The sequence below is a fragment of the Pundamilia nyererei genome, unplaced genomic scaffold (genome assembly GCF_000239375.1).
Source record: "Pundamilia nyererei isolate P.nyererei 1_Seehausen unplaced genomic scaffold, PunNye1.0 scaffold00003, whole genome shotgun sequence".
NCBI classification, from domain to species: domain Eukaryota; kingdom Metazoa; phylum Chordata; class Actinopteri; order Cichliformes; family Cichlidae; genus Pundamilia; species Pundamilia nyererei.
The window spans coordinates 3,495,467-3,518,593 of record NW_005187404.1 but is presented as its reverse complement, the minus strand read 5'-3'; the positions used below and the strand labels follow the sequence as shown (position 1 = coordinate 3,518,593).

Below are 23,127 nucleotides of genomic sequence, written 5' to 3'. Positions count from 1 at the left end.
CCGGCAAAAAAAAAAAAACCCCAAACAGTTTAACACAGTCCCACCCCCGCCCCCCAACTTTCCCCATTTCCCTCTATAAACCACCACTGTGCAATACCAAATTATATGTGCAATAACCTGAACTGTATATAAATAACACCATTTACATATTTACAAACTTACAATATGTATGCTCATAGTTTTTTTTTTTTTTTAGATAGATTGACCCAACATTATCCACTTACTTTGATGGTGTGTTTTCATGCGTGTCCTGTGTGCCCAGTACCCGTTTTACTTTTTACAAACAACCCAACAAAGGGATAGAGTCTTTGATTAGCTAAAAATTAATCTACTTTAAATGGGACTTACATGAACCTGAATGAGCCAATCCACCAGAATACCTCGAGTGGCATTAGTAAAATACCTGGGGAGGTCAGCACTGGGAAGAGAGTTCTGTGTCTGGGTTCGCTAAAGGATGAAAATAGAAGACAGAAGGCACATTAAAAAAATAAAGGATGAGAGTGCAATAATAAGTGTGTGAAGTCACATTACAAGTGACCTGTGCACACAGCCCACTTGAAAGACAAGGTTAACTCAGATAAGACATGAAGGGGTTTAATTGTGTCTCACCATCATGTCTAGAAACATCTCCCAGGCATATGTCCGGTCCCATATGACATCTAATTTCTCTAATGCCTTCTCTATTTCATGGCGCAACAAACTAGGAACCAGCACTTGTAGGCTAGGAAGACCCTGCAGGCCACAAGGATAAAGCAGCACAGGATCTTCTACACACCCTTCTGCTATACAGGACAGCAAGAGAAGCACAAGTTTATAAACGTTGAGCAGATTTAAAACGATATTCCCTCTTATGAACACTGACAATTCAATTTTATTAACCATTCATCCTATATGTTGGCACCACGTGGTTTTATGGCTCTGATCTTTCAAAACAAAACATACCAATTAATTTACCAGGTGACCATGCCCTACTGTCCTCATGAAACCCCATGATGATGCCATCACTGGTTTGCAAGGACACCCTCCTTTCCTGCAGAGAATACATTTGATCATTGCAAAATGATGCTCAATTTGCAACTCTTATGATCATGGCAAGGAAAAATAAAAGCACCAATTCTAACCCAGACTTTTTTCTCCAAAGGAGAGGAACTTTACATCCACACAGAATTCCTGCAACCATTCTACACTTAGCTGGCAAAAGAATACATTAAGTCACTTTAAGTACATGAAGTCATGTTAGTGTTGGGAGACAAAAAGCATACCCATCTGCGTTCTGGTTCCATTTTAAGCAAGTTCATCCTGGACTCGTTTGCTTCTACAGGCAGCCAGCGATCTATAGGCCCAGAGGCATTAGCCCAGGTTCTTAGTGGGGCTCGCCTTTCATCCGCCTGGAGGGATCACAGATGGTAACTGACTGACACTTTCTGATTCTGACATTAAAATTGAATGGCTATGCATTTCTCCCCCCAGTACAGTTTGTGAGACAATCTGCTGACAGTATATCTCTGCAATGATTTGTTCAAAAAGCGTGCCTCACATCAAGGTCCTGTTACAGCCACATGGACTCATGGCAGGTGAACACAATCAGTCTAATAACAGAAACTTGTAGACTTTGAGAAAGGTGACTGCAGTGCAGTAAAAAAAAAAAAGTTTCAGACTCATCTAATTATGTTGCTGTGAGATGATAACGGGGTGCAATAACAAAGGAATGTGATTAATGAGGTAAAGGTTACTTTTCCTCATTCACTTCTCCACCAGCTTGCCCAAATTCTCACCGCATTTGAGCAAGCACACCAAGGTTTAAGGCAGAAAAGAAATGAAGCATGGAAACTGAAGAAATTTCCATGCTTCATTCTAACAGTTGATTTTAGAAGTATATCACATATGTTTAAGACTGGGTCCCTGGAGCACACCGAGCAAACCTTCTTGTGTAAGTCCAGCAGAGGCTTGGTGTCGCAGAACCCAGTCCTGGCCATGGTCACAGCCGAAGACAGAGGTCTCATGCACGGCCGCTGCAGCTACTTATCCACGGGTGTCGACGGAGGCCTGGAGCAGAGTCGTGCAGCCAGAACAGCCATTAATAAAGACAGGTGAGCCCACTGATTGGGGCGGGGTCAATGGTGTGATGGACAGGTTAGAACTTCCGGTGGATAGCCAGATAGATGGCTAAATAAACAAATGGAGATTGCGCAAAAATGCATATTGTAGCGAAAACGTCAAACCGTGAGACATTCATGGGTCCTTAAAAGCTCATAAAATTCATCTGCGTAGTTCAAGGAAAAAGATAAACTTTAAGTCTTAAATGAAATGTTTTGTCCACCGCGACTTACGTTTTAGTGAGATCGAACAATGCTAACGGTTATATTATACTCTCATAATTGGGGCATTTTATGCAACCCCACGAAGGTCAACGCGAGGCCATGTTCCTTCACTAGTTTTATAATACAAACAAAGCTATCATAGTGCAATCGTCGAATTACAAAATGATGTAATAATTGAGTTGCTAGAATTGGCTTGTAGGAAATGCCCTTTCTCAAATAATTGCACAAATGGTATTTCAAAGCATCTCATGGCTTCAACTAGGTCTGGGTTGAATTTATTTCTGGCCTAATATGCATCTATATTTAAATTCTAACACTCATTGTGTAACATTAATCTAAACGTACAGTCCCTTTAGTTGACAACCTTATCCAGGAAAAGGAGTGCATGTATATGTAGCTTACACTGACCAAGTTCATGAAAGAAAAACACACACAGATTTCTTCAGTAAAAATGTTTACTGGCACATTATAGTTGCAAATGTTATAAGCTACCATACTGTAGCAGGTATCACCCGTTACATTGTAAAGTCTTGCAAAAGGGGGCTGGAAATGCCTTTCAGGACAAAGTCCTCCCCTTAGAGATTGCTTTTTTTCATTGCCCTCTGAGCCTTAACTAACAGCAACAAGCAAAAAAAAAAAATCTATATTAAAAAAAAAAGGGGAGGAAAAAAATCTTTTATACCGGCATCAGGTGTGACATTCCTGACTGCTGATCACATTCAAATATACAAAGAAGCAAGATAACCATAGTAAAGCTGCAAATCAAACACTACGAAGCTGCAGGCCTCCCCTTCTACTAATGCTGCATTCCCCATCTAGCTGCTTCTTTTTTTTTTTTTTTTTTTGGTATTTACAAAATAATAAAGAGGCACTTGTTGTGCCCGTGTACGCCTACAGGAGAGGTCAGGGGTATTAACTTGCATGTTTAGCATTGAAGCATTGCTTAAAGCGTGGCCAGCAGCGAGGTTCAGTGTATGGCTTCACAACCAATATCAAAAGAAGTCCAGCAGCACCCCCTTATGGCCGTGATAGCAATGAAGGCAAGTCCACAGTGGAGTCCATCAGTGCAATGGTTCTGATATCTGATCCTGCTGTTTCCAAAACGCAGGACGCTAGGCTAGAGTATGATGGCTGTGCCTGAGCCAGTGAGAAGAGGTGCTGGAGTTGTGAACTGTAAATCAAAGCCATTTGATCACCACATAATCATCATCATTTGAGGAGCAGGGGCCTTTAGATTCTCGTGTCTATTTCACCACTTTCACTCACAGGCACACTCTGTCACACCACAACATTCACACAAACTTAAAATTGAAGAAATAAAGATGTGACATGACACGAGGGATGTCCCAGAGAATGCTGATTTGTTGCAGAAAATATTTATATACACAGTAAGTTCAGTCAAGTGCTGCTCTTGGCTTGCTCACAATTAACCCATTTTGGGGCAAATGTCTCTTTAAGTAAAAAGTGACAAACTTCCATTTTTCCCTCCCTTCAAAGCTATTCCAATATCAGCTTATTATTATTATTATTATTATTAATAAAACCATTAAATTCATTTTTGATGTGTCTGATGTGACAATGCAAGTCAAATTGCTACATAAGCAATCCTCACGTGGAATCCCCTTGAAATGAAGAACTTAAAAGAAAGTGGTTTAAAAAAAGTTTAATATATATCTTATATAACGTATACTCAAACAAGACAATGTGTCTTCAAAGGTTTGAGAAATAGATGGGGGGGGGGGAATGGAAAAAAAACCAAACAAAAAATGATGACATACAAAAAAAAAAAAAAAAAAAGTTTTGATGTTCCTTTAGTTAAGTTCAAAGAGCAACCAGCATCCTCTTCCAGCATTATGGAATACACGTTCATCAATTTGAGTACTCTTTCAATATCATGTTCAGGGCTTTTATTATTTCAACATCAGCGCTCGCGTTTCCATCAGTTCCTCCTCTTTCGCAGGCTGAAGGTCGGTCAAACAGCTCACGCAGCTTTTAGTCTGATTGTAAACCTGCAGACTGTTGCTCCAGATGTACAGCTACACAGATTTAAGTGCTTCAACACAGAATTTAAGAAAAAAAACCAAAAAAAAAAAAAAAAACCCTAAAAACACAAAGACTAAACATCAAAGGTGGAATCATGTGAAGTGTTTAACAACTCAGTCAAATTTTGGCCTCTTACCAATGATTGAACGCTCATTCTCTAAATACAGGGGAGACACCCACGGGCTAAATTAAAAAAAACAAAACAGCACACACACACACACAAAAAAAAAAAATTGGTAATACAGATTGAAAATAAACGACTGGTGCCAAATTCTCCAGTGAGAGCAGTAGATGTCTGTTCTCCTCTAGATTGGTCTCTGTAGACAGGTGGGGGGGGGGATTTCTTTCTATTCCTACTGCTTCAACATGGAAGTTCGGCTAGCCTGAAGGAAAACTTGCTTAGACTTTCAACTGGCTACAAGTTAGTCGCACACTTTGGATGCTAAGAGCTTGTCTGCTGCATCAAGATAAATTTAATGCAGTATTTTAAAGCAAATGTGAGCCATACACACGATCCCAGTTTATAATCCAGACTGATTCAACTTAGCAGTAAGCCAGCCAATCATAAATGACATGCCTGTTCCCTTAAGAAAAAACAAACAAAAACAAAACACCCAGCGTGTTTAGTGTGCTCGGTGGCGTCCTCTCTTGTCCATATTCCAGCAAAAGTTCAGAGTTAAAAAAAAAAAACCCAAAACATCGTGCATAAAAACAGACACGAATGGATGGCTGAGACTCAAAATGGTTGTTCATACATTCTCTTGCACCCTATATGCACATACACATCTGCTCGACCATTTGCATACACACACGCACACACACAAGCAGTGCAAACAGTAATGGCAACCCCTCCTTACCCTTCTCCTCTTCCTTATTGCCCCCCTTTAACCCAACTGTAGGGAAAAATCCCACTCTTGATTTGTAACAGCAAGTTCCAGAAAGAGCACTTGTTAAAAAAAAAATGTAAAAAAAAAATAAATGCAGAAATATGGCTTTACATTTAAAACCGTAACAAGTGATGAAATCAAACTTTGTCTCCCCCATCATCAAATTGCTGTGATTTTCCCAATCTTGATTATACTGGTTTTGTAAAACTCTATCAAGTACATTTATGCAGTCTGTGCATGAGTTGGTAGATTTTGGTGTGTGTTTATTTGTGTGTGTGAAGCATGGAACAGCTGGTAAAGAGGTGTTACTTGCTGGCATAACCTGGTTTTCAAAGTGTCAAGGCTCTGATGTGTTGCAGCAGAGGTCCCGCAGGGAAGCCTAACGCAAGCCCTGAGAGGACTTACAGAGACAAAGCTGCCAGTCTATCCACACCAACCTGCTGAGGTCAGTCATTCAGTGTCTGTGTGTGTTCATTCCCTACTACTATGATCTGTGTCTTGTCTGATTTGCCAGTATGTGTGCGTTAAAAACAGAATGAAAATGTGTCTTGTGCCACTTTCTTTTTCCTTTATTTATTTTTTTTTTAAATTGTTGGTGTCGTTCAAATTTCCTCAGCAGTGCAAGTGTGTATGTGGGATTGTGATCGTGTGTCAGCCTGCCTGCTCATTCAAAAGTCTGAGGGATCATTCCCGTATGCTGGCAGAGTAGGAGAACTGAGGGAAGTGAGTACGCTGATCTGAATCCTCTACGTCTAAACTGTCATCTGGAGGGGAGAGAAGAAGATGATACAAAGATGAAACTAGACGTTAAAAAAAAAACAACAACTTAGAGCTGCTTAGAAAAATAAATCCAAGCACAAAGAAAAGCAGCCACTTAAGTGCACTTACACTTGTCTGGAGGAGTTATTGTAATAGATTGTGCTGTGAACTCGTCGTCAAAGTAGCGCGTGTCCGTCTCAGACGTTACGTGTGGCTTGAAGGGTGGAATAAGCTGAGGAGAGGAAGGAAATCAGTCAGTTCGCATGCCGGTCATCCAGTTTCCCCCATCGTTTGTTTTCATCTCACCTTTTTGTCAATGACATCCTGCCAGTTAATGGAGGTGAAGAACTTGTGGCTCATCACTTCTTTGGCATCGTCTGGACCACCTCCGAGCCTGTAAACACAACAAAAACACCATCATCGTCACCACCACCCACACACTCACCAGCTACAAATAAATGTACAAAACACAGTCATTAGATGGGCACAACAAGCACTTGTTGTGTTGGTCTCCACTGACTTATATTTACCAATTTGTAGACAAATTTATTTTTCATTTCCTTACCATATGCAATGTGTTAGTAAGCCTGCAGGCAGTCCTTAATGTGCTAATATTAGCAGTTCTCCAACTATTACCAGAAACGCAGTGCTTGGTCAAAACAACAACTAATTACATTCCTGTTTATGGCCATTATCCTGAGCCAAAACAAATCAAGAAAGAACATGGGCTTAAATAACATGGTTACTCCTTTTATAGCTGAATACATGGTGCCCCTGAGCACAGTGGAAGATTCAGAAAACTAACAGAGTGCAACAAGTGCAGCTGAACTGCTGCCATGTATCCATTATGCTGCAGATAAAGTTCAAAACAATGAATAAATATTCATGTATTCAAGAATTTTAAGCTTTAATCAAAAACATATTTTAGGCGGTTTATTTTTGGTTAAGTGGCTGTAAAAATCTTTAAGGTTCAACTTAGCCATTTAATTCTCTCTCTAATTATTCTTCATAATATTCATAAAGTAGTGCTTATTGTGATGGGACAACTTGCCTCTGTTTGGGATCTTTTTTAAGCAGGCCTGCCAGCAGGGCCTTGGCCTCAGGAGCCAGGTTCTTGGGGAAGCGGATCTCCTCCATTAGGATAAGCTCAAAGAGGCGCTCATGGTCCTGGTTGTAAAAAGGCAATCGGCCACACATCATCTCATACATCACTACACCCAATCCCCACCAGTCCACTGCTCGACCATAATCGTTGTCCTCCAGCACCTGACAGGGTAGAAATGAAAAGTGTTGAGAAAGAAACCAAACAATGAAAATAGCGGTGCAGGAATATCAGTAAACATTTTTTCCATAACAAAAGAAAATTGGGAACAAGGTGGCAACAGACATCCTCTGATAAAATGGCCACTTTGAATACTGTGACTGGTCCTTTTATCAAGGTAATATTGTTTATCATCTATCCCACTTGTCTCATCCAGCTCTGTGTCACTGGTGCCTTTTTACATCATACTGTCCACAAACCACCCTCATGACAATAAAAGCAACCACTGAATTACCTCTGGTGCCAAGTACTCCGGGGTTCCACAGAAGGTTTTCATGGTGGCGCCGTCTGTGATCCCTTCTTTACACAAGCCGAAGTCTGTTATCTTTATGTGGCCGTCCTTGTCTAACATGAGGTTCTCCAGCTGTGCGGGGAGAAATTCAAATTAGAGTCAAATCAGCCCACAGCCATGCTGGGAAAATAATTTAAAATCGCATACTTATTGTACATATTAAAAGTGTTTATTTGTTGTCCTGTTGCAGTGTGACTGCAAAACTTGGATGTTTTGATGTGTTGCATCAGAGATGCTGCATGGAGTAATGATGCTATCAAGTCATTACTCCCTTACTAGCTAATCCCTATATATCCCTCCCATCCCTCCTTAATATATGTATACATTACTGTTATACAGTCAAAGCCAGAAATCCTCCTACCTTCAGGTCCCTGTAAACTACATTGCGTGAATGAAGGTACTCCAGTGCTGACACTATTTCTGCACCATAGAATCGAGCCCTGTCTTCTGTGAATACTCTGTCCCGGGATAAGTGAAAGAAGAGCTGCAAGAGAATTAAAAACAGGAAAGAGCTCAAAACAATATTCGTAAATCCTCTCAAGACATTGGATTTCCTGAAAAGAAAAAAGCACATTGGAATACATTTCTCAAATCAAACCTATTCTTTTTTTATTCATTAATGTGACCCAATACTGCAGTGTCCTCTATGTTTTTGCCCTTCTGCAACTAGCCATTTTCCAAAAGGTCACGCAAAGAAATGACACAACAGTAAGAGAAAGAGGAAGACTTACTTCTCCTCCATTTGCATACTCCATCACAAAGCATAGCCGGTCGTGTGTTTGAAATGCATATTTTAGTGTCTGTAAAAGAGGGAAGATGAATTACTGACTGTTTTATACTGATGAAAGTCCAGTCATTGTAGGAAAGCAGAAACTGAAACAACAATAGATGCACCGTTACCCACCGTTAGAAAAGGATGCCGTGTGTTTTGGAGAACTCGGCTTTCTGTAACTGTGTGTGCCACCTCATCCTAAATATAAACACACATTCAGTACTTGGAGTGTAAACAACACCTAACTAACTGCTCAGAATTCTGCTACTACACATATTGATGTGACAGGACTCACTTTAGCAATGATAACTTCTTTGCGCAGGATTTTCATGGCATAGTACATCCCTGTGGCCTTCTCCTTCACCAGGATCACTTTACCAAATGTCCCTTTGCCCAGAAGCTTCAGGTAGTCAAAGTCACTCATAGTCTAAGAAAACAGAGGTCAAAGATCAGCCGAGACAAATTAATGGGTCTACGAGTGCTCTTGAACGAAACTCAACTCTCAAAGATGCCACCAATGTTTCATCTTCGAACTCTGATTGGACTGAAGGATGTGTTGTTATGTATAAATACATCGGAACTACCTCTATCTAAAATGTAAAGTAACAGCTACTGGACACTGCTGATGTATCCTAGCATGTTGATTTCTCGTGTTAATGACAGGCAACATGTTATGCCATGATGTAGTTCAAAATATTGCAAATTTTTCATATTGCATGAGAAACAAAAGCAACAAGATGGACTGATATTCATTTCAAAGAATTACTTCAAAGACTTGTGCAGGCCTCTGGTGTACAGAATGTAAGGGAGGTGACAAGGAGGCAGATCACAATTTGAATTATATCGCACAAACACAAAGTAAAGCAGAACACTTCAACTGGGATAAGATGTGATAGGAACACTTTTACCCCATAAATTAAGACTTCTTTACAGAACAACAAACTTGTATTTGATCAGTACACATTAACAGCTATACATGTTATATGTTTTTAATACTCAATAACAACCTCACTGGTTGTTATTTTCAACAATCTTCAAAATCAATTGAAGTGACTTAGCAATTGATAAAATATATAATGAAATGTTACTCTGAACTCCTTTAAAGATTGCTTCATCAAAACCAAGGGGGAAAAAAAAGCTTTGAGAAAGAGGCTTAAAGTTTGAACAACTTGCTCAATAAAGATGAGCTTAGCTGGACAAACACAGCATACACTCAGCTGCCAGGCACTGCTTGTGCAAATACTGACCACTTTTGTGTGGGATTTGGACACAGCAATCTCCATGTCCTCCATGCCACTGCTGTCACTCGGGGAGCCAAATTTGATCTCCATGGGCTCCTCATCCTGCTGCTGACTCTTCAGGCTGTTTGCTACCGCCTGGATCGATCGCATCCATTCCTCCCTGATTGGAGCAACACACACGCATCAAAGTAGTCAAAATTTAAATAAATCTCAGTGGGAAAATCTGTAGTCTAGCATGCTAAGTTTAGAAGGTAGAGGATAATCCGTGTACTAGTCATCTAGGGGCTGCTGGGATTTGCTACTTGGCAGAGACGATGTAAACAAAGCCCAATGACGAATGCTTGGGTTAGAGGTGAATAATCAGGCCTAATCTGGCCCTGAATTCTCTTTAGATTATGATGGCTGCTCATACTTGGAAACTAAATGGCTTTCAGTGAGTGTGGTTAACAATGACCCATTTATCGACTCTGGATTAATTCTGGTCCATTCTGTGTCTTTCCGTTTTTATTCTTTTAAAGCTGTTTTAAGATGTGATCAAAACTACATACTAAAATCAACTTGGTTACACAAAGGATTTTGTATCATATAAATTAAAAAACATATTGCCAACATTTGGATACCATGGCAACGCTATATAAAACTCTGCTGTTGTTTTAAATCTGTAATCTCCAAGACCGCACATGTATGATCAGTTCACTTATTTAAACTTGTTATGTATCTGAAACAAAAGAAAGGGCAAAATCCACTTCAGAGCAATTAAATGGTAAATGGTAAATGGCCTGTATTTGTATAGCGCTTTTCTAGTCCCTAAGGACCCCAAAGCGCTTTACACAACCTGTCATCCACCCATTCACACACACATTCACACACTGGTGATGGCAGCTACAATGTAGCCACAGCCACCCTGGGGCGCACTGACAGAGGCGAGGCTGCCGGACACTGGCGCCACCGGGCCCTCTGACCACCACCAGTAGGCACCAGTAGTAAATAATAACTGGATATAAATAATAAATAAATAACTGGAGTCTGGTTCTAGTGAAACAGCACTCTGCAAATGATGATAAAGAAAACAAGGTTTACTGAGCTCAAGCAGAGTTTATGTCATCTCTGAACAATATTTAAGTTCATTTTTAGGATATTTATGTAGTATGGAGAGACAAATTACAGACAAAAGCCATTTTCACAAGTAAACAGAATTTTAAGATGCACCAGCCTAAAGCCACTGTGATCGACACTTTTCCCACAGAGAGTGGGAAGTCTTACCTCTCCTCATTGCTGTCTACATGGAAAGTCCGCTCAATAACGGAGGTCCACTGCAGACACCGAATGACAAACGTGTTGGGCTTGGGGCGCTCCGTCTTCATCAGCTGGCACTCTGCAAAAGCACAGACACTTCAGCTGAAGGCACAAACAATAAAACAGAGTTTAGATATTGCACTGACTCAAGTTTGTCAGCCAGAAGGGAAAGTTGACCTGCGACAGAGAAGTTGTTGAGTGGTGGGAGGTTGTGGTCACTGGACACCTCAGGCTTCTCTTTGTAGCCAATGAAGGAGCCATTGCTCTTTAAGATGAAGTAACGAGGACGCCATGTTTTAATATATTCACCTGAAAAACAGATTATTTATTTATTTTTTTTTTTTAAAGAGAGGCCAGTGATGTCTGACTTTCCTATACATGTACTCGAACATCATTACACTGGGAATCCAATAAGGCTGTCACAGCTGTTCTCTGTCAATAAAGGAACCCCTGACAAGCTCACAAGAAGTAGCTAATACTTAAAATATAAAATTATGTCATTTAATGCAGACTCAGGTGATGGATATTGAACACAAAGGTCCCCTTACCTCTCTTGTGGAGCCATCCCTCTCTCACAACACTGACTTCATTCATGCTGGGGCAGAAGACTGTCTGGGTAGGGAGGGGGCTGCAGACAGGTTGGTGGAAATTGTGCAAGCTGTTCTTATTGGTCAAGTGCCTCACTGTGGCTCAGATAACAACAACAAAAAAAGAAAGAAATACCTGGAGGAAAGAACCAAGCACGCCAGTTAAATTGAGAATAACCAAGAAGAGTATGAAAGGTAAAATACAACAAAGCCAGTTAAAAAGCCAAGTTAAATAGGTTATCTACATTCACTTAAATAAGAAACACGCAGAGCTGCACAGGATTATCGGAAAAGTGTAATGTTAGTTGTCGATAACTACTAAAAACGTTCCCTGAATGGACAATTCGGTTCCTCACTTTGAATAGGAACACATAGCCTCAAGTAATTGTTTTTAATATTCACTAAGGTGCAGGGGAACGAAAATGAATACGAGAAGACACTATGCCTAAAGGAAGCAAAACGGTGAAGACAAACTGAAACTGACACACATGCACAAAGAAAAAAAAAGTGTTGCTCTTGATGCCTATCTGACTGCTGTCATTGCAGCAATGTGCCTGAGTAAACTCTCCACCTTCTGCCACTTTGAAAAGCAACTCCACAACAAAAGAAAACTGCTGCAATTTGCAAATCTTTATCATGACCACTCCAGGTGCCGTCATCATTATCTCATGCAAATCTCTCTGACAAATCTTTACCACCCCCCGGTGTTTTTTTTTTTTACTGTCACGTTATAGCCAAACGTAGTAGATCCTCGTATTCGAGCAATAGCCAAGTGAAAGTGATCAGGAAATCAATGCCGCTCATCTAACAGTGAAATGGCTGAAACGCTGTGTAATGTCAAAAAGCAACAACGGCTCTTGTTAAATGTTTGTGGAGAGGCCTTGGTGATCCAGGGTCAGTCCTGAATCAACAGCTTATGTTAGATAATAGGTTTACCGGAATTTCGCAGCGTTTCGGTGAAAATGAAGGGGTTGAATATTACAGTGCGTACAGTCACAAAGACTGTTTGAACTGCCTTGTTTACAAAGATGAAACAGATAAGGCTCCCCTCGACTTCAGACTTTCTTTTTTTTATGACTATCCTTAGTTATCACAGCTTGGCCAGAATAATAGGTAATTGCTCTCTGAGATAATAAACAAGGAGGACATTTCCTTGTAAACTTACACCCCTTTGTTTTTACAGACGTGACCTCTCCTCCCAACACTACCAGCCAAGCGTTAAGGTTGTTTTTTGCCCTAAAATGCAGCAACTCTTAAAGAAACGGAGGCAAGCCGACACATATGCTGCTACTCTGTCGGAAAATATAATTTAATTCAAATTTAAAACTAAGCACCGTACTCAGCGCGACCACAATCTGCCAAACGTAAACATTACCGTAACGTTAACACGTCCACATCCTCCAGTGGTGTAGCTAGCTAACTGAAACAAAGTCAACAAATGCTACTCCTCCAAGTCCAAAGCGGGCTCAAAGCTTCTCTAGCTTATGAGTAGAGTAGTTACAACACTCCCAGCTAACATTATAGCCGATGTGCAGCTAGGCCAAGTGGCGCGTCAGGTAGCAGCGAGGACACTGACCGTGACCGCATTACGACCAAACAAGGCAGCTAGCCAAAATATCCTTCAAGCTAGCAGCTAGTTAGCATGTTAGTTAGCCGTTTGCGGTATTTCTCGTTACTCTGGTTGTTCTTACCTCGGCTTGAGTGACAACGAAGAAGTCCCAGCCGTCGCTTCTTTGAAAAGGCTCGGAGCTACGCTATCGCAGAGCTACCCTCAGATATCACTGGAAGCGTGTGTGTATTGAACTCTGTCAATGATCACACAGCTTAGCGGACTGCTCGCCGAGCTTGTTTTCTTCTCTGACAACAACAGCGGTAGCGGCGGCGTGCTTGCTCAAGTCGCTGCTGCAGTGCTCTGTTGAAACGTGTGTGAACAGACCAGGGAACAGATTCCACTAAGGTGCGAAGTGCCGGGCAGGTAAATGCGATGACAAGTAATTAAAAAGAACAATCCAGGAGAAAAGAAAACGCCTCTTTGGAGTTTAATAAGGTTAGCACTGAAGCCCTCCGTCCCAGCCAGACAGTACAGCGGCCCCGCAGACTCACACTAAAAGGAAGTGACGTACGAGACCAGAGAGGGGTCCACTGCACCTGAACGGTCAGTGTGAAAGTACATCAAGTGCTTTGCTGTAACCTTAGCCTGAAAGAGCTGGACTGAGTGACAGGGAGGCAGTCGTGTGAAACAAGCCAAATTAATGTTAATGGATCTCAAGTCAGTCAGCTAGGAGTTTTAAAAGCAAACAGAGTCACAGCTGCAGTGTAGCATGTAAAGTGGAGGGATTAAAGAAGACAGAGGCGATTTTATTACCACTACATATTTTATTATTTAAATGTCTTCTAAAACTGCTCCTTTGTATTATAGCGTATGAATCACTTCCTTAAAAACATCAGAGAGGTTTACTCTGCTGCCTTTGCTGCTTTCGCTGCAGGTAGCGAGCACGAGCTTCGCTCACTGTGGTTTCGTCGTTTCGCTTCTCCAGCTTCTTCATTGCATCCTCATCAGAAACCTCTGGAAGATTAAAAAAAACAAACAAACAGAAAAGCACCGCACAGGTTAACCCTTTTAAATTCACCCTCTTTGAGCTATTTTTGATGGTATCTCTCAGTAATGTGAGTACAGACCAAGAACCACAATATTATATAACAATAAATAAATACATACATCATAAATACATATTCTGACAAGTCAGTTTTATCCTCTTCAATTTAATATAGTACCAAATCACACCAACAGTTGCCTCAAAGTGCTTTATAGTGTAAGGTAAGGACCCTACACAAATACAGAGAAAATCCCACGATCCCTTATAAGCAAGCACTTGGTCATAGTGGAAAGAAAAAACTCCCTTTTAAGAGGAATAAATCTCTTGCAGAACCAGAATGATTACATTTAGAGTGGTGTATAACACATGGTGAAAAGAAGTGAGAGAAGTCAAATCCAAACTGGGAGTTGGTTTCACAGAAGAGGGGCCTGAAAGCTGAAGGCTCTGCCTCAGATTCTACTTTTAACAACCTGATTGTCTTTTGGCGGCTTCCCTGGACTCCCATTTTGTCATTTCCTCGGCTGTAACTTCTTCTCTCGCCACACTGCTCAGTTCATAGGCGTCCACTTCATGGAGTTTGGGTAATAAATCTTTCACCCACTCATATCGAATAGGACAAACAGTCCGGATGTACACCCGTGATGTCGCCAGCACATCATGGAAGATGACCCAGTTCAGCTCTCCCTCCTGGTCAAATAGCTTGAAGCCACAAGAAAAACTCAGTAAGTTTATGTTGCAGTTTGAATACAGAGAATTATTTAAAGCAAAAACATTTTTAAAAATCATTTACAGATGAGGATGGATGAATGTGAACCATTGATCCATGGCCATCCATTGTACAAAACACCTTTCCAATAGACCTATGTGGGATGGGATAAAGCAATACATCAACAACCACCGTGAATTTATAATCTTTTATATATAATGAATCCCCAAATGAGGCCGTATAGCATCATTTCAGATACCTTCTTGCAACGTTAGTGAAGTATCCTGTGCAGAGGCATCGCCTAAAGAGTTCACTCTTGTTGCCATCAAATGTTTCTACAGGGAAATCTTTTTTCTAGAAAGCAAGCAGGCAGATCCACAAACTGAGAAGCAATATGAACAAATTAGCAGAGCGTCGCAGTGATGTCAAAAAGCTTTACCTGCTGGAGTCGGTGGAGGATGTCTCGTAGCTGAGTCTCCACACTAAAGGCTGACTTCAGCGCCCTCCAGTGGATCCAGTTCTCTTTACACCACGCTGAAGGTCGATCACTATAGAGCAAATAAGAGGCTCACACAGCGGCTCACAGATAAAGTCATGCAATGTGAAGTTCTAGAGGAAGAAGTGGAAAATAGAAATGCATCTTGTAGTACTAATCGATTATTTTCTTCACCTGGATTTGCAGGACTGAAAGACACTGAGAAGTGTGGCAAAGTCGTTCATACTGCCAGTCTTTGCAGCCAGCGCTCGGTGCTTCTTATCTGCCTCTTTCTGCTTATCAGGGTGGCCTGAGGGGAACAAGAGATCAGCCAACACTTTGTGAGCCGAAAGCTTTATTTCATTCCATGTCACCTGCCTTCCCCATTTGGTAGAATGTGAAATACATACACAAATAAACCAGCATATCAGTAAATAAATGGACTGTATGTATAGCTTATTGTCTCTGTTAGAAGACATTTCCTTTAAATTATCAACATTAAAATTTACTGCGGACCTGGCCTGATGAAGATGTTCTCCACCGACAGCATGGCCGCCACAGCAAGCAACAGGTCTTGGCAGCCGAGGGAGGCAGCCTTGAGCAGGGCCCTGGTGAGGCCTGGGTGTAGGGGGAACTCCACCATCAGCTCCCCAAGCTTTGTCACATTTCCTCTTCTACAGCCCAAACATCAAAGAGATAAGAGGATAAGAGCTCATGAAATTTACACAAGACATTGTGTAAATTTCATGCCCCTGAAAAAACAACAATACACTGGATTTAAAAAGTCTACACATCCTTGATAAAATGCCATGGTTTTGTGATGTAAAAAATCACAAGACCAAGATAAATGATTTCAGAATCGTTTCCACGGTTATTGTGATCTAGAATAGTGGTCTCCAAACCCCGGACGTCGGACTGGTACTGGTCCGTGAGTCGTTTGGTACCGGGCCGCGAGAGTTGAGGCTCAGGTGTGAAATGTATGGTTTTCAGGGTTTTTTATCGGTTTTCAGCGTTATTTTGTTATCATTTTTATCGTTAACTCGGTTTTCCTGGGTCTTTTCACGTGTGTTATGAATAAATCTTTTTTTTGGTACCGGTACTAGTTTTATTTTGTTGTATTTATCCGCGACACCTTAAAGGCCGGTCCGTGAAAAATATTGTTGGGCATAAACCGGTCCGTGGCGCAAAAAAGGTTGGGGACTGCTGATCTAGAACACATATAATTCAACTGATAAACAATATAAACTTAGATAAAATCAATTTTAAAGTACAATAATCTAGTTGCATAAATATGAACACTAACACTTTGTTGACATTTTTGATTTTAATACAAAATTGAGTCCTTTTTGGGTAGGAGTCAGCACAGCAATTGTTAACTTGGTAACTTGCCCACTCTTCCTTGCAAAAGCGCTCCAAAGCTGTCCGATTGCAAGAGCGTATCCTGTGCACAGCCCTCTTCGGGTCACTTCAAAGATTTTCCATTGAATTTAGGTCTGGGCTCGTGCTGGGCCATTCTAAAACTTCAATCGTCTACTGGTGAAGCCATTACTTTGATGATTTGGGTGTATACTTTGGATTGTTGTGGTGAAAGGTGAAATTCCTCTTCATCTTTCTAGCAGACACCTGAAGACTTTATGACAAAAATGACTGATATTTGGAACTGTTTGTAATTTCCTCCCACTTGACTAAAATTCCAGTCTCAGCTTAAGAAAAACAGCCTCTAAAGCATGTTCCTGCCACCACCATGGTTCACCATGGGTATGGTGCTGGTTTGGTGATGTGCAATGCTGTTTTTTCTGCCAAACAAACCTTTTGGAATTATGACCAAAACGTTCAGCCTTGGCCACATCACACTATAACATATTTTCCAACACACTTTTGGGAGACTTCACGTTTGTTCAATGTATGCAAAATTTAGCTGGGATCAGATGTTTTTCTCTATAAGAAAAGGCTTCCATCTTGCCATCCTTAACCACAGGGACTGCTGTCACATGTAGTGCACAACCAGTTCTTGCCAGAAGTTCAGGCAGCTCCTTTAATGCTCCTGTAGTCCTTTTCACAGTAATGTCACTATGGCTCAGGCAGTAGAGTGGGTTATCTACCAATCAGATGGTTGGTGGATTGCTCCAACTCCTCCAGTCCTGATGTCGAAGTATCCTTGGGCAAGATGCCTAACCCTCAGTTGCCCTCAGTGCATCCGTAAAGTGTATGTGAGTGTTATAAAGCACTTAAGTAATACATAAAATCACTGTATGAGTGCGTGTGACTGGATGAATAAAACTTGTGGTAGAAAGCACTTTGAGTGCTCATTGAGTGGATATTTACAGAAGTAACATTTGCACAATATTTTCTCCACTTGTTGATGATAATCTTTGCTGTGTCTTGTGGTGTATTTAATGACCTAAAGTTTTGTCCTTCCAACGATGATGCTTTGTAGGCTCTTTGTGGACCAGCTTGTAAGATGCAACTAAAGTAAATGTAAGAAAAATCCTACAAGAACAGCTGAACTTTAACTGATGGCAGATTGGTGATTGGTGTGTTTTGACCATAGTCATATCACTTATTATAAAAGAGTGTACACACTTACGCATTCATGTTTGTTTTTTAATTGGGTGGCACATCTTATAGTTAACATTAAAGTTTGGAAGTGATTTATCTTGCTGTCATTATTTTACATTGCAAAAAATGTAACTTTTATAGAGGTGTGTAGACTTTTAAATCCACTGTACTCACCTGTCGATGGCATCAAACTGGTAGAGCTGCTTTAGTGCTTCTAGTATGAATCTTTCCTCTGGACAGTCCAGATAAGGAAACCTTAACAACAAATCAACCTTGTTAATGAATAAATCGGTGACAACGGGAAGGCAAAGTTAGTTAAACTACACTGAATAAGAAACTGAGACAGAATGAGGTAAAAATATACCTGATGACATCATGAATTCCCAGGCACTTCAGCGTGAGTATCACAGCGGTCAGACTCGTCCTCTGGATCTCTGGAATTGTGTATTCAGGCATACACTTCTCCCAGAATTCCTTGGTATAGATTCTGAAACATTTCCCAGCTGAAGTTCTTCCAGCTCGACCCGCTCTCTGCTGCGCCTCACTCCTGATTACAAAAAAGATACATCAAGTCTCTGTTAAAGCTGTACGCAGGTCTAAAATGACTTAATTTTTTCAGAAACTCACTTTGAAATAGGCACAACCTCCAAGATATCCATGCCCACCCTCGAATTGTGGTTGAGCTGCTTCACGAAGCCGCTGTCCACAATGTACCTAAATGTGGACAAGAATAGCATGACGATGTGTTTGCCAAAAGGTGTGAGAGAGACTGTTAAACCACTGGACCGACAGTCTTTACTCACTTTATGCCATTGATGGTGAGAGAGGTTGCAGCAATGTTTGTGGCCACGACACACTTTCTTATTCTTGGAGGTGGTGGCTGAAAGATCTGCCGTTGTTGATCTAAGACAGAAAAAAAAAAAAGAAAGAAAAGAAGATGACATCACAGTAACACCACACAAAGCTGACACTGGCTTCAATCTGACACAACTGTGTGTGTTTACCAGTAGGCATGGATCCATAAAGGGGCAAAATGAGAAGGCCATCCACTGATTGGTCTGTTACATCATAGCGATAGTCTATGCACTCGGCTTTCTCGAACAGCATGTCACAGGCGTGTTCAATCTCAGACTGACCTGTCAAAAAAAAAAAAAGGAAATAATGTGGCTGACTATCAATATTATTTTTAATGAGTATGTTGCAGTCTTGATATTTGATGAAGACTAATCATTATTTGCCTGTCAAAAACACCAGTATATCCCCAGCCATTTCACTAGTGTGAATGTCCAGAGCCACTTTCACAACCTGTGGAGCAGAAGGTGTAAAATCTGATAAACGCCAGCCAAACACATCAATCTACAACATATCTAAGCTTACCTAATCACTAATAATTATTATTGGCTAAAGCAGTGCCTGATTTCCAGATGACCCTGAGTACCTCTTTTACATAACCAGTGCTTTCCAGATCTTTAGGTCCAACAGCCGACCCAAACGTGCAGGTTACAGGAAACGTCCTCCCAGGAATAGCGAAGACGGGGCAGTTACTAAGAAAAGCTGATAGTTTGTCTGTTTCCAAAGTGGCCGACATCACCACCACCTTCAGAGGGAAGGATCGGCCCTTGGTGGCCTTGGCTGGGTCAGTGAAGACTTTCTTTATTAAACCCAAGAGAATGTCCTTGTAATAAAACACACAGAGAAACAAACTTAAAAGGGGGAGAAAAAAAAAAACTTTCACCAAAAGGTGGCAGTGTTTGAATGGATAACTTTAGTGCAGTTGTTTACCCCATTCAGTGTTTCAATCTCCTATGTTGTTTTTAAATCATTTTGTATATTTGCTATCTTGAAAGATGAGTTCTAACTAATCTAATGTTTCTATGTTGTTTTAAAGACTACACAGTGCATGCTCCTCTAACTACCAAAACATTTGAGTACGATTGTAGCAGGAGCTACCCATGATGGGTGCATGTAAACCTTGGCCCACCACAGATATGACGTCACAGAATTTGTTTTTTTTAAAGGCTGTAATTCAGTTTTTTGTTCATTTGTTTGTTTGTGTTTGAGGGCTGGAGGTTTTGGTTTAAGGGAGTTGATAAGCTTTGTTATGTGTCAGTGTCCTAACAACATGATGTTAATTACTCTGGGTGAGGAGGGTGACTCACTGTGTTAAGGCTGCGTTCATGGACTTCATCCAAGATTATAACACTGTACTGAGAGAGTGCAGGGTCTGCCAGCACCTCCCTCAGCAAACAGCCGTCTGTCATGTACTTCACCACCGTGTCCTGGCTCAGGCACAAACAAGTGTGTGTCAAAAAAAAATACTGAAAACACGTATTTTCTGCAGGGGATAAATTATTATTATTATTATTATTATTATTATAGGTAGTAGTAGTATTTTAATTATTAGATTTTTTTTTACCTGTGACGTGCAGTCATCAAAGCGGACCTGATAGCCAACTTCCTTTCCCAGAGTGCACTGCATCTCCTGGGCTACCCTCTGGGCCACAGTGATGGCAGCGACCCTGCGCGGCTGAGTGATGCCAATTTTGCCATCTTTACAAAAACCTGAAAAAAAACAAACAGACAAAAGTTGGCCATCGTTTTCATTTAATGGTCGCCACACCAACTTCGCACTATTCAGACGGTTCAGTTCAGGTACACTGCATGTATATGGTGACTTTACGTGCAGAATTAGAGTATGTCTGTGTGTTTGACAATAAAAGTCAGCTTACCTGCTTCACGCAGGTACTGTGGGAGTTGTGTGGTTTTCCCGCTGCCAGTCTCACCGGTGACCACCAGGAAGCTGCAGTCTCTGACAGCTTGAATTAGTTTGCTTTTGTGCTGATAGATGGGCAGACGTTTTGACCCGTCTTCTTTTGGGCTCCATTTCGCTGATTTTGACATAACCGACAAAACTGAATGTGTTGAGCCGTGCGAGGATTTAAACACGTGAAACACTGACCTTAACAGTGCCGAGCACACTTAAATTAATCTTTGCGGCCAGAGTCTTTATAAAACTTTACAGAGGATCGGCTTATTTAAAAATTTGGTCCTCTCGTTTCGAAGGCGACACGCTACTTCCTCGGCTTCCGCAAACTAAACTCATTCTCCATTTTTATTGGTCCTTTTTTGGACACATGACCTAGGCACCTTCACAATAAAAGTATATGGATTTTTTTTTTCTATTTTTACTTTTATTGAAATCAAAACTTACTGAGAGGGAAAGTTGCCAATCCAACCATAAATCTATATAAAACCTTAACCCCACCATGTATTAAAATATTTTCTCTTTACATTGCTCTTTATAAAAGCAGTAACGGGATCTCTTACATACCACATTATTATAACAACCTCTTATTAAATGTAAGCAATATACATTTTTACCGCAGTGCTCTAAGGATCCATTTCTGGATATGATCACGACGTAACTCATTTCTATCTAAGACAATGATGATTTGATGAACTTCAATAAAACCAATCCCATATGTGCAGTGCATTTTACTTCCTTTGGGGAGTAAAATTTATACAGTTAGTATGCACTATGTATCACTTTAAAGAAGTCAAAAACAAACAAACAAAAATCCAGAATTATTCCGTCTCTAATATATCTACAGATCAAGTCGGGGCTTCTCTTGGGCTTTTACTCTTCTCGTGACCTGTTGGAGTGGAAAACAGAATTGTTGTTTTGTGTTGTTTGTCACATAGTGATAAATAATTCTGAATATTTAGGATAAAACCTTGGCATTAGTCTGCTACCGTGCTGATTATCTTTAAGGTGGGGATACCATGGCTGTGACTTTGACATGAATGTTCCAAAATGGGGTATCAGAATCAGGCACAGCAGCTTCCTTTGACAAAAGCATGACTGCAAGGACCTGATGCAGCTTGCTTTCTCTCCCTATTCATCTCCTGAACCTGAAGGTATTTCAGATGTATTATTGGCTAAACACAGATATGAGTTAGTCTTAAGGAAAAGCGTACCTCCACTGATTATCGCCGCTATATTTTTTATTTGATATGATAATAGCCTAAAACAGTATCAGGAAGTCATTGATGGTATAAAATCAGTATGTGATGTTCATCATGTGACAAATGATGACTAACAGCATACTGCAGCAGCAGGATTTTATGTCCGTCTGCGTTCATAAGCAGCTGAACCTTTTGCTTTAAAATGAAGCCTGTAAACTGGCTTTTGTATTATCTGCTAACATTTTACTGAGTATATAATTACATATATGCTCCTCCAATTTCCAAGCTGCAGCTGAGGTCTTTAAAACTAAAAGGGAAAAGATGACACTAGACTACAAATTTGATTAGGTCTTTCTGGGAATGAATAGTGAAGTTAATAAGGTCTGTGTATGTTTTAATTGAATGTAACATATACATTTCTTTTACTTATTTTAGTCTTTTTTATGTTGTAGTGTCAACTATGATTGCTGTATTTTTATACACACACACACACACACACACACACACACACACACACACACACACACACACACACACACACACACACTGTGCAAGAAAGTTGGGTCTCAATATAATATTAAAGAGTTAGAGCTATGCATAAACCACAGTTAGGTGTGAAAGCAACTTTTTAATAGGCAAAAAATACTTAAATGAGTAAATGACGAGTCGAATTTTTGTCTTTTTTTCTATTTTTGCTGATCCGAAAATTGATTCGATCCATGACTTAAAACCGTGATCCGATCCGAACCATGAGATTTTTGATCCGTTGCACCACTACTGAAGAATATAATGCATTCATTGTACAAATGTATAACTAATGTCATGGTTCGAATTTTTGAGGAAGAGACATACGACTGAAAGTCCATAGTGGGTCAACACAAATGATTTTATTATAATAATACAGTTTTTGCCCGTTGCTTGAACACATTTTGCAAAACGTCGCTCATTGTGCCAAAACTCTAAACACAAGTAAACACGACACAACACTGGGAAATATACCATACACATCTGTGCCAAAATGAAACTCCACTCCCAAAACCTAAACTCTGCTATCAAAACCTAACATTCCTTTGTCAAAATGTAACTCTGTTGACAAAATGACACATACTTGCATCATATGCAAACACTTACAGATCAGGGGGAACACACTAGTCTTCTTTACATAAAACACTGAAGTCCTTGATTTCCATTGTGTATTCAGAAGGCACATTTACAGGAGACACATTTCCAAACAACCAAAAACGCAAATAGACCTACTCAATAGTGTACATTGCAGTACCATGAATTCAGATGAAGCAAAAAAAA

At 40.5% G+C, this 23,127-nt stretch overlaps 4 protein-coding genes across 7 annotated transcripts in view; all 4 read right to left on the bottom strand.

The window, feature by feature from the left end:
• ccnp (cyclin P) overlaps positions 1-2,142 on the bottom strand; it is a 4,638-nt gene extending 2,496 nt beyond the window's left edge. Inside the window, exons 1-5 of one of the 2 annotated variants that reach the window (XM_005720693.1) lie at positions 1,914-2,142; positions 1,263-1,388; positions 943-1,030; positions 610-782; positions 349-447 (exon numbers count right to left, since the gene is read on the bottom strand). In XM_005720693.1, the coding sequence (XP_005720750.1) occupies positions 349-447; positions 610-782; positions 943-1,030; positions 1,263-1,388; positions 1,914-2,003 (576 nt within the window). In that variant the 5' untranslated portion in view covers positions 2,004-2,142. The remainder of the gene's footprint in view (positions 1-348; positions 448-609; positions 783-942; positions 1,031-1,262; positions 1,389-1,913) is intronic. The other variant, XM_005720694.1, reaches the window with a different exon arrangement.
• Positions 2,143-5,797: 3,655 nt separating this feature from the next.
• akt2 (v-akt murine thymoma viral oncogene homolog 2) lies at positions 5,798-13,678 on the bottom strand. Of its 3 annotated transcripts, none has more exons than XM_005720692.2 (14): positions 13,211-13,678; positions 11,481-11,560; positions 11,110-11,241; positions 10,900-11,011; positions 9,643-9,796; positions 8,691-8,822; positions 8,528-8,593; positions 8,355-8,423; positions 7,985-8,107; positions 7,567-7,695; positions 7,062-7,276; positions 6,317-6,404; positions 6,140-6,242; positions 5,798-6,015 (listed from the first exon to the last, which is right to left on the bottom strand). In XM_005720692.2, the coding sequence occupies exons 2-14, from the start codon at positions 11,524-11,526 to the stop codon at positions 5,936-5,938; spliced, it is 1,449 nt and encodes a 482-aa protein (XP_005720749.1). In that variant the 5' UTR covers positions 11,527-11,560; positions 13,211-13,678; the 3' UTR covers positions 5,798-5,935. The 3 variants fall into 3 exon arrangements, with proteins under 3 accessions (XP_005720749.1, XP_013766610.1, XP_013766613.1); XM_013911156.1 differs by having other exon boundaries at positions 11,481-11,655; positions 13,211-13,676; XM_013911159.1 differs by lacking the exon at positions 13,211-13,678 and adding an exon at positions 12,895-13,151 and having other exon boundaries at positions 11,481-11,655.
• A 208-nt stretch (positions 13,679-13,886) lies between these two features.
• Positions 13,887-20,959, bottom strand: dhx40 (DEAH (Asp-Glu-Ala-His) box polypeptide 40). Its single transcript, XM_005720691.1, has 17 exons — positions 20,586-20,959; positions 20,273-20,418; positions 20,016-20,135; positions 19,295-19,531; positions 19,095-19,161; positions 18,861-18,992; positions 18,660-18,759; positions 18,484-18,570; positions 18,221-18,403; positions 18,031-18,111; positions 15,814-15,971; positions 15,493-15,607; positions 15,262-15,370; positions 15,082-15,176; positions 14,907-14,976; positions 14,587-14,815; positions 13,887-14,085 (listed from the first exon to the last, which is right to left on the bottom strand). Exons 1-17 carry the CDS (start codon positions 20,755-20,757, stop codon positions 13,964-13,966), a joined length of 2,223 nt encoding a protein of 740 aa, XP_005720748.1. The 5' UTR covers positions 20,758-20,959; the 3' UTR covers positions 13,887-13,963.
• A 509-nt stretch (positions 20,960-21,468) lies between these two features.
• Positions 21,469-23,127, bottom strand: part of LOC102204329 (uncharacterized) — a 19,820-nt gene continuing 18,161 nt past the window's right edge. The window contains exon 4 of the mRNA XM_005720930.1: positions 21,469-21,509. Coding sequence (XP_005720987.1) covers positions 21,469-21,509 — 41 coding nt within the window. The remainder of the gene's footprint in view (positions 21,510-23,127) is intronic.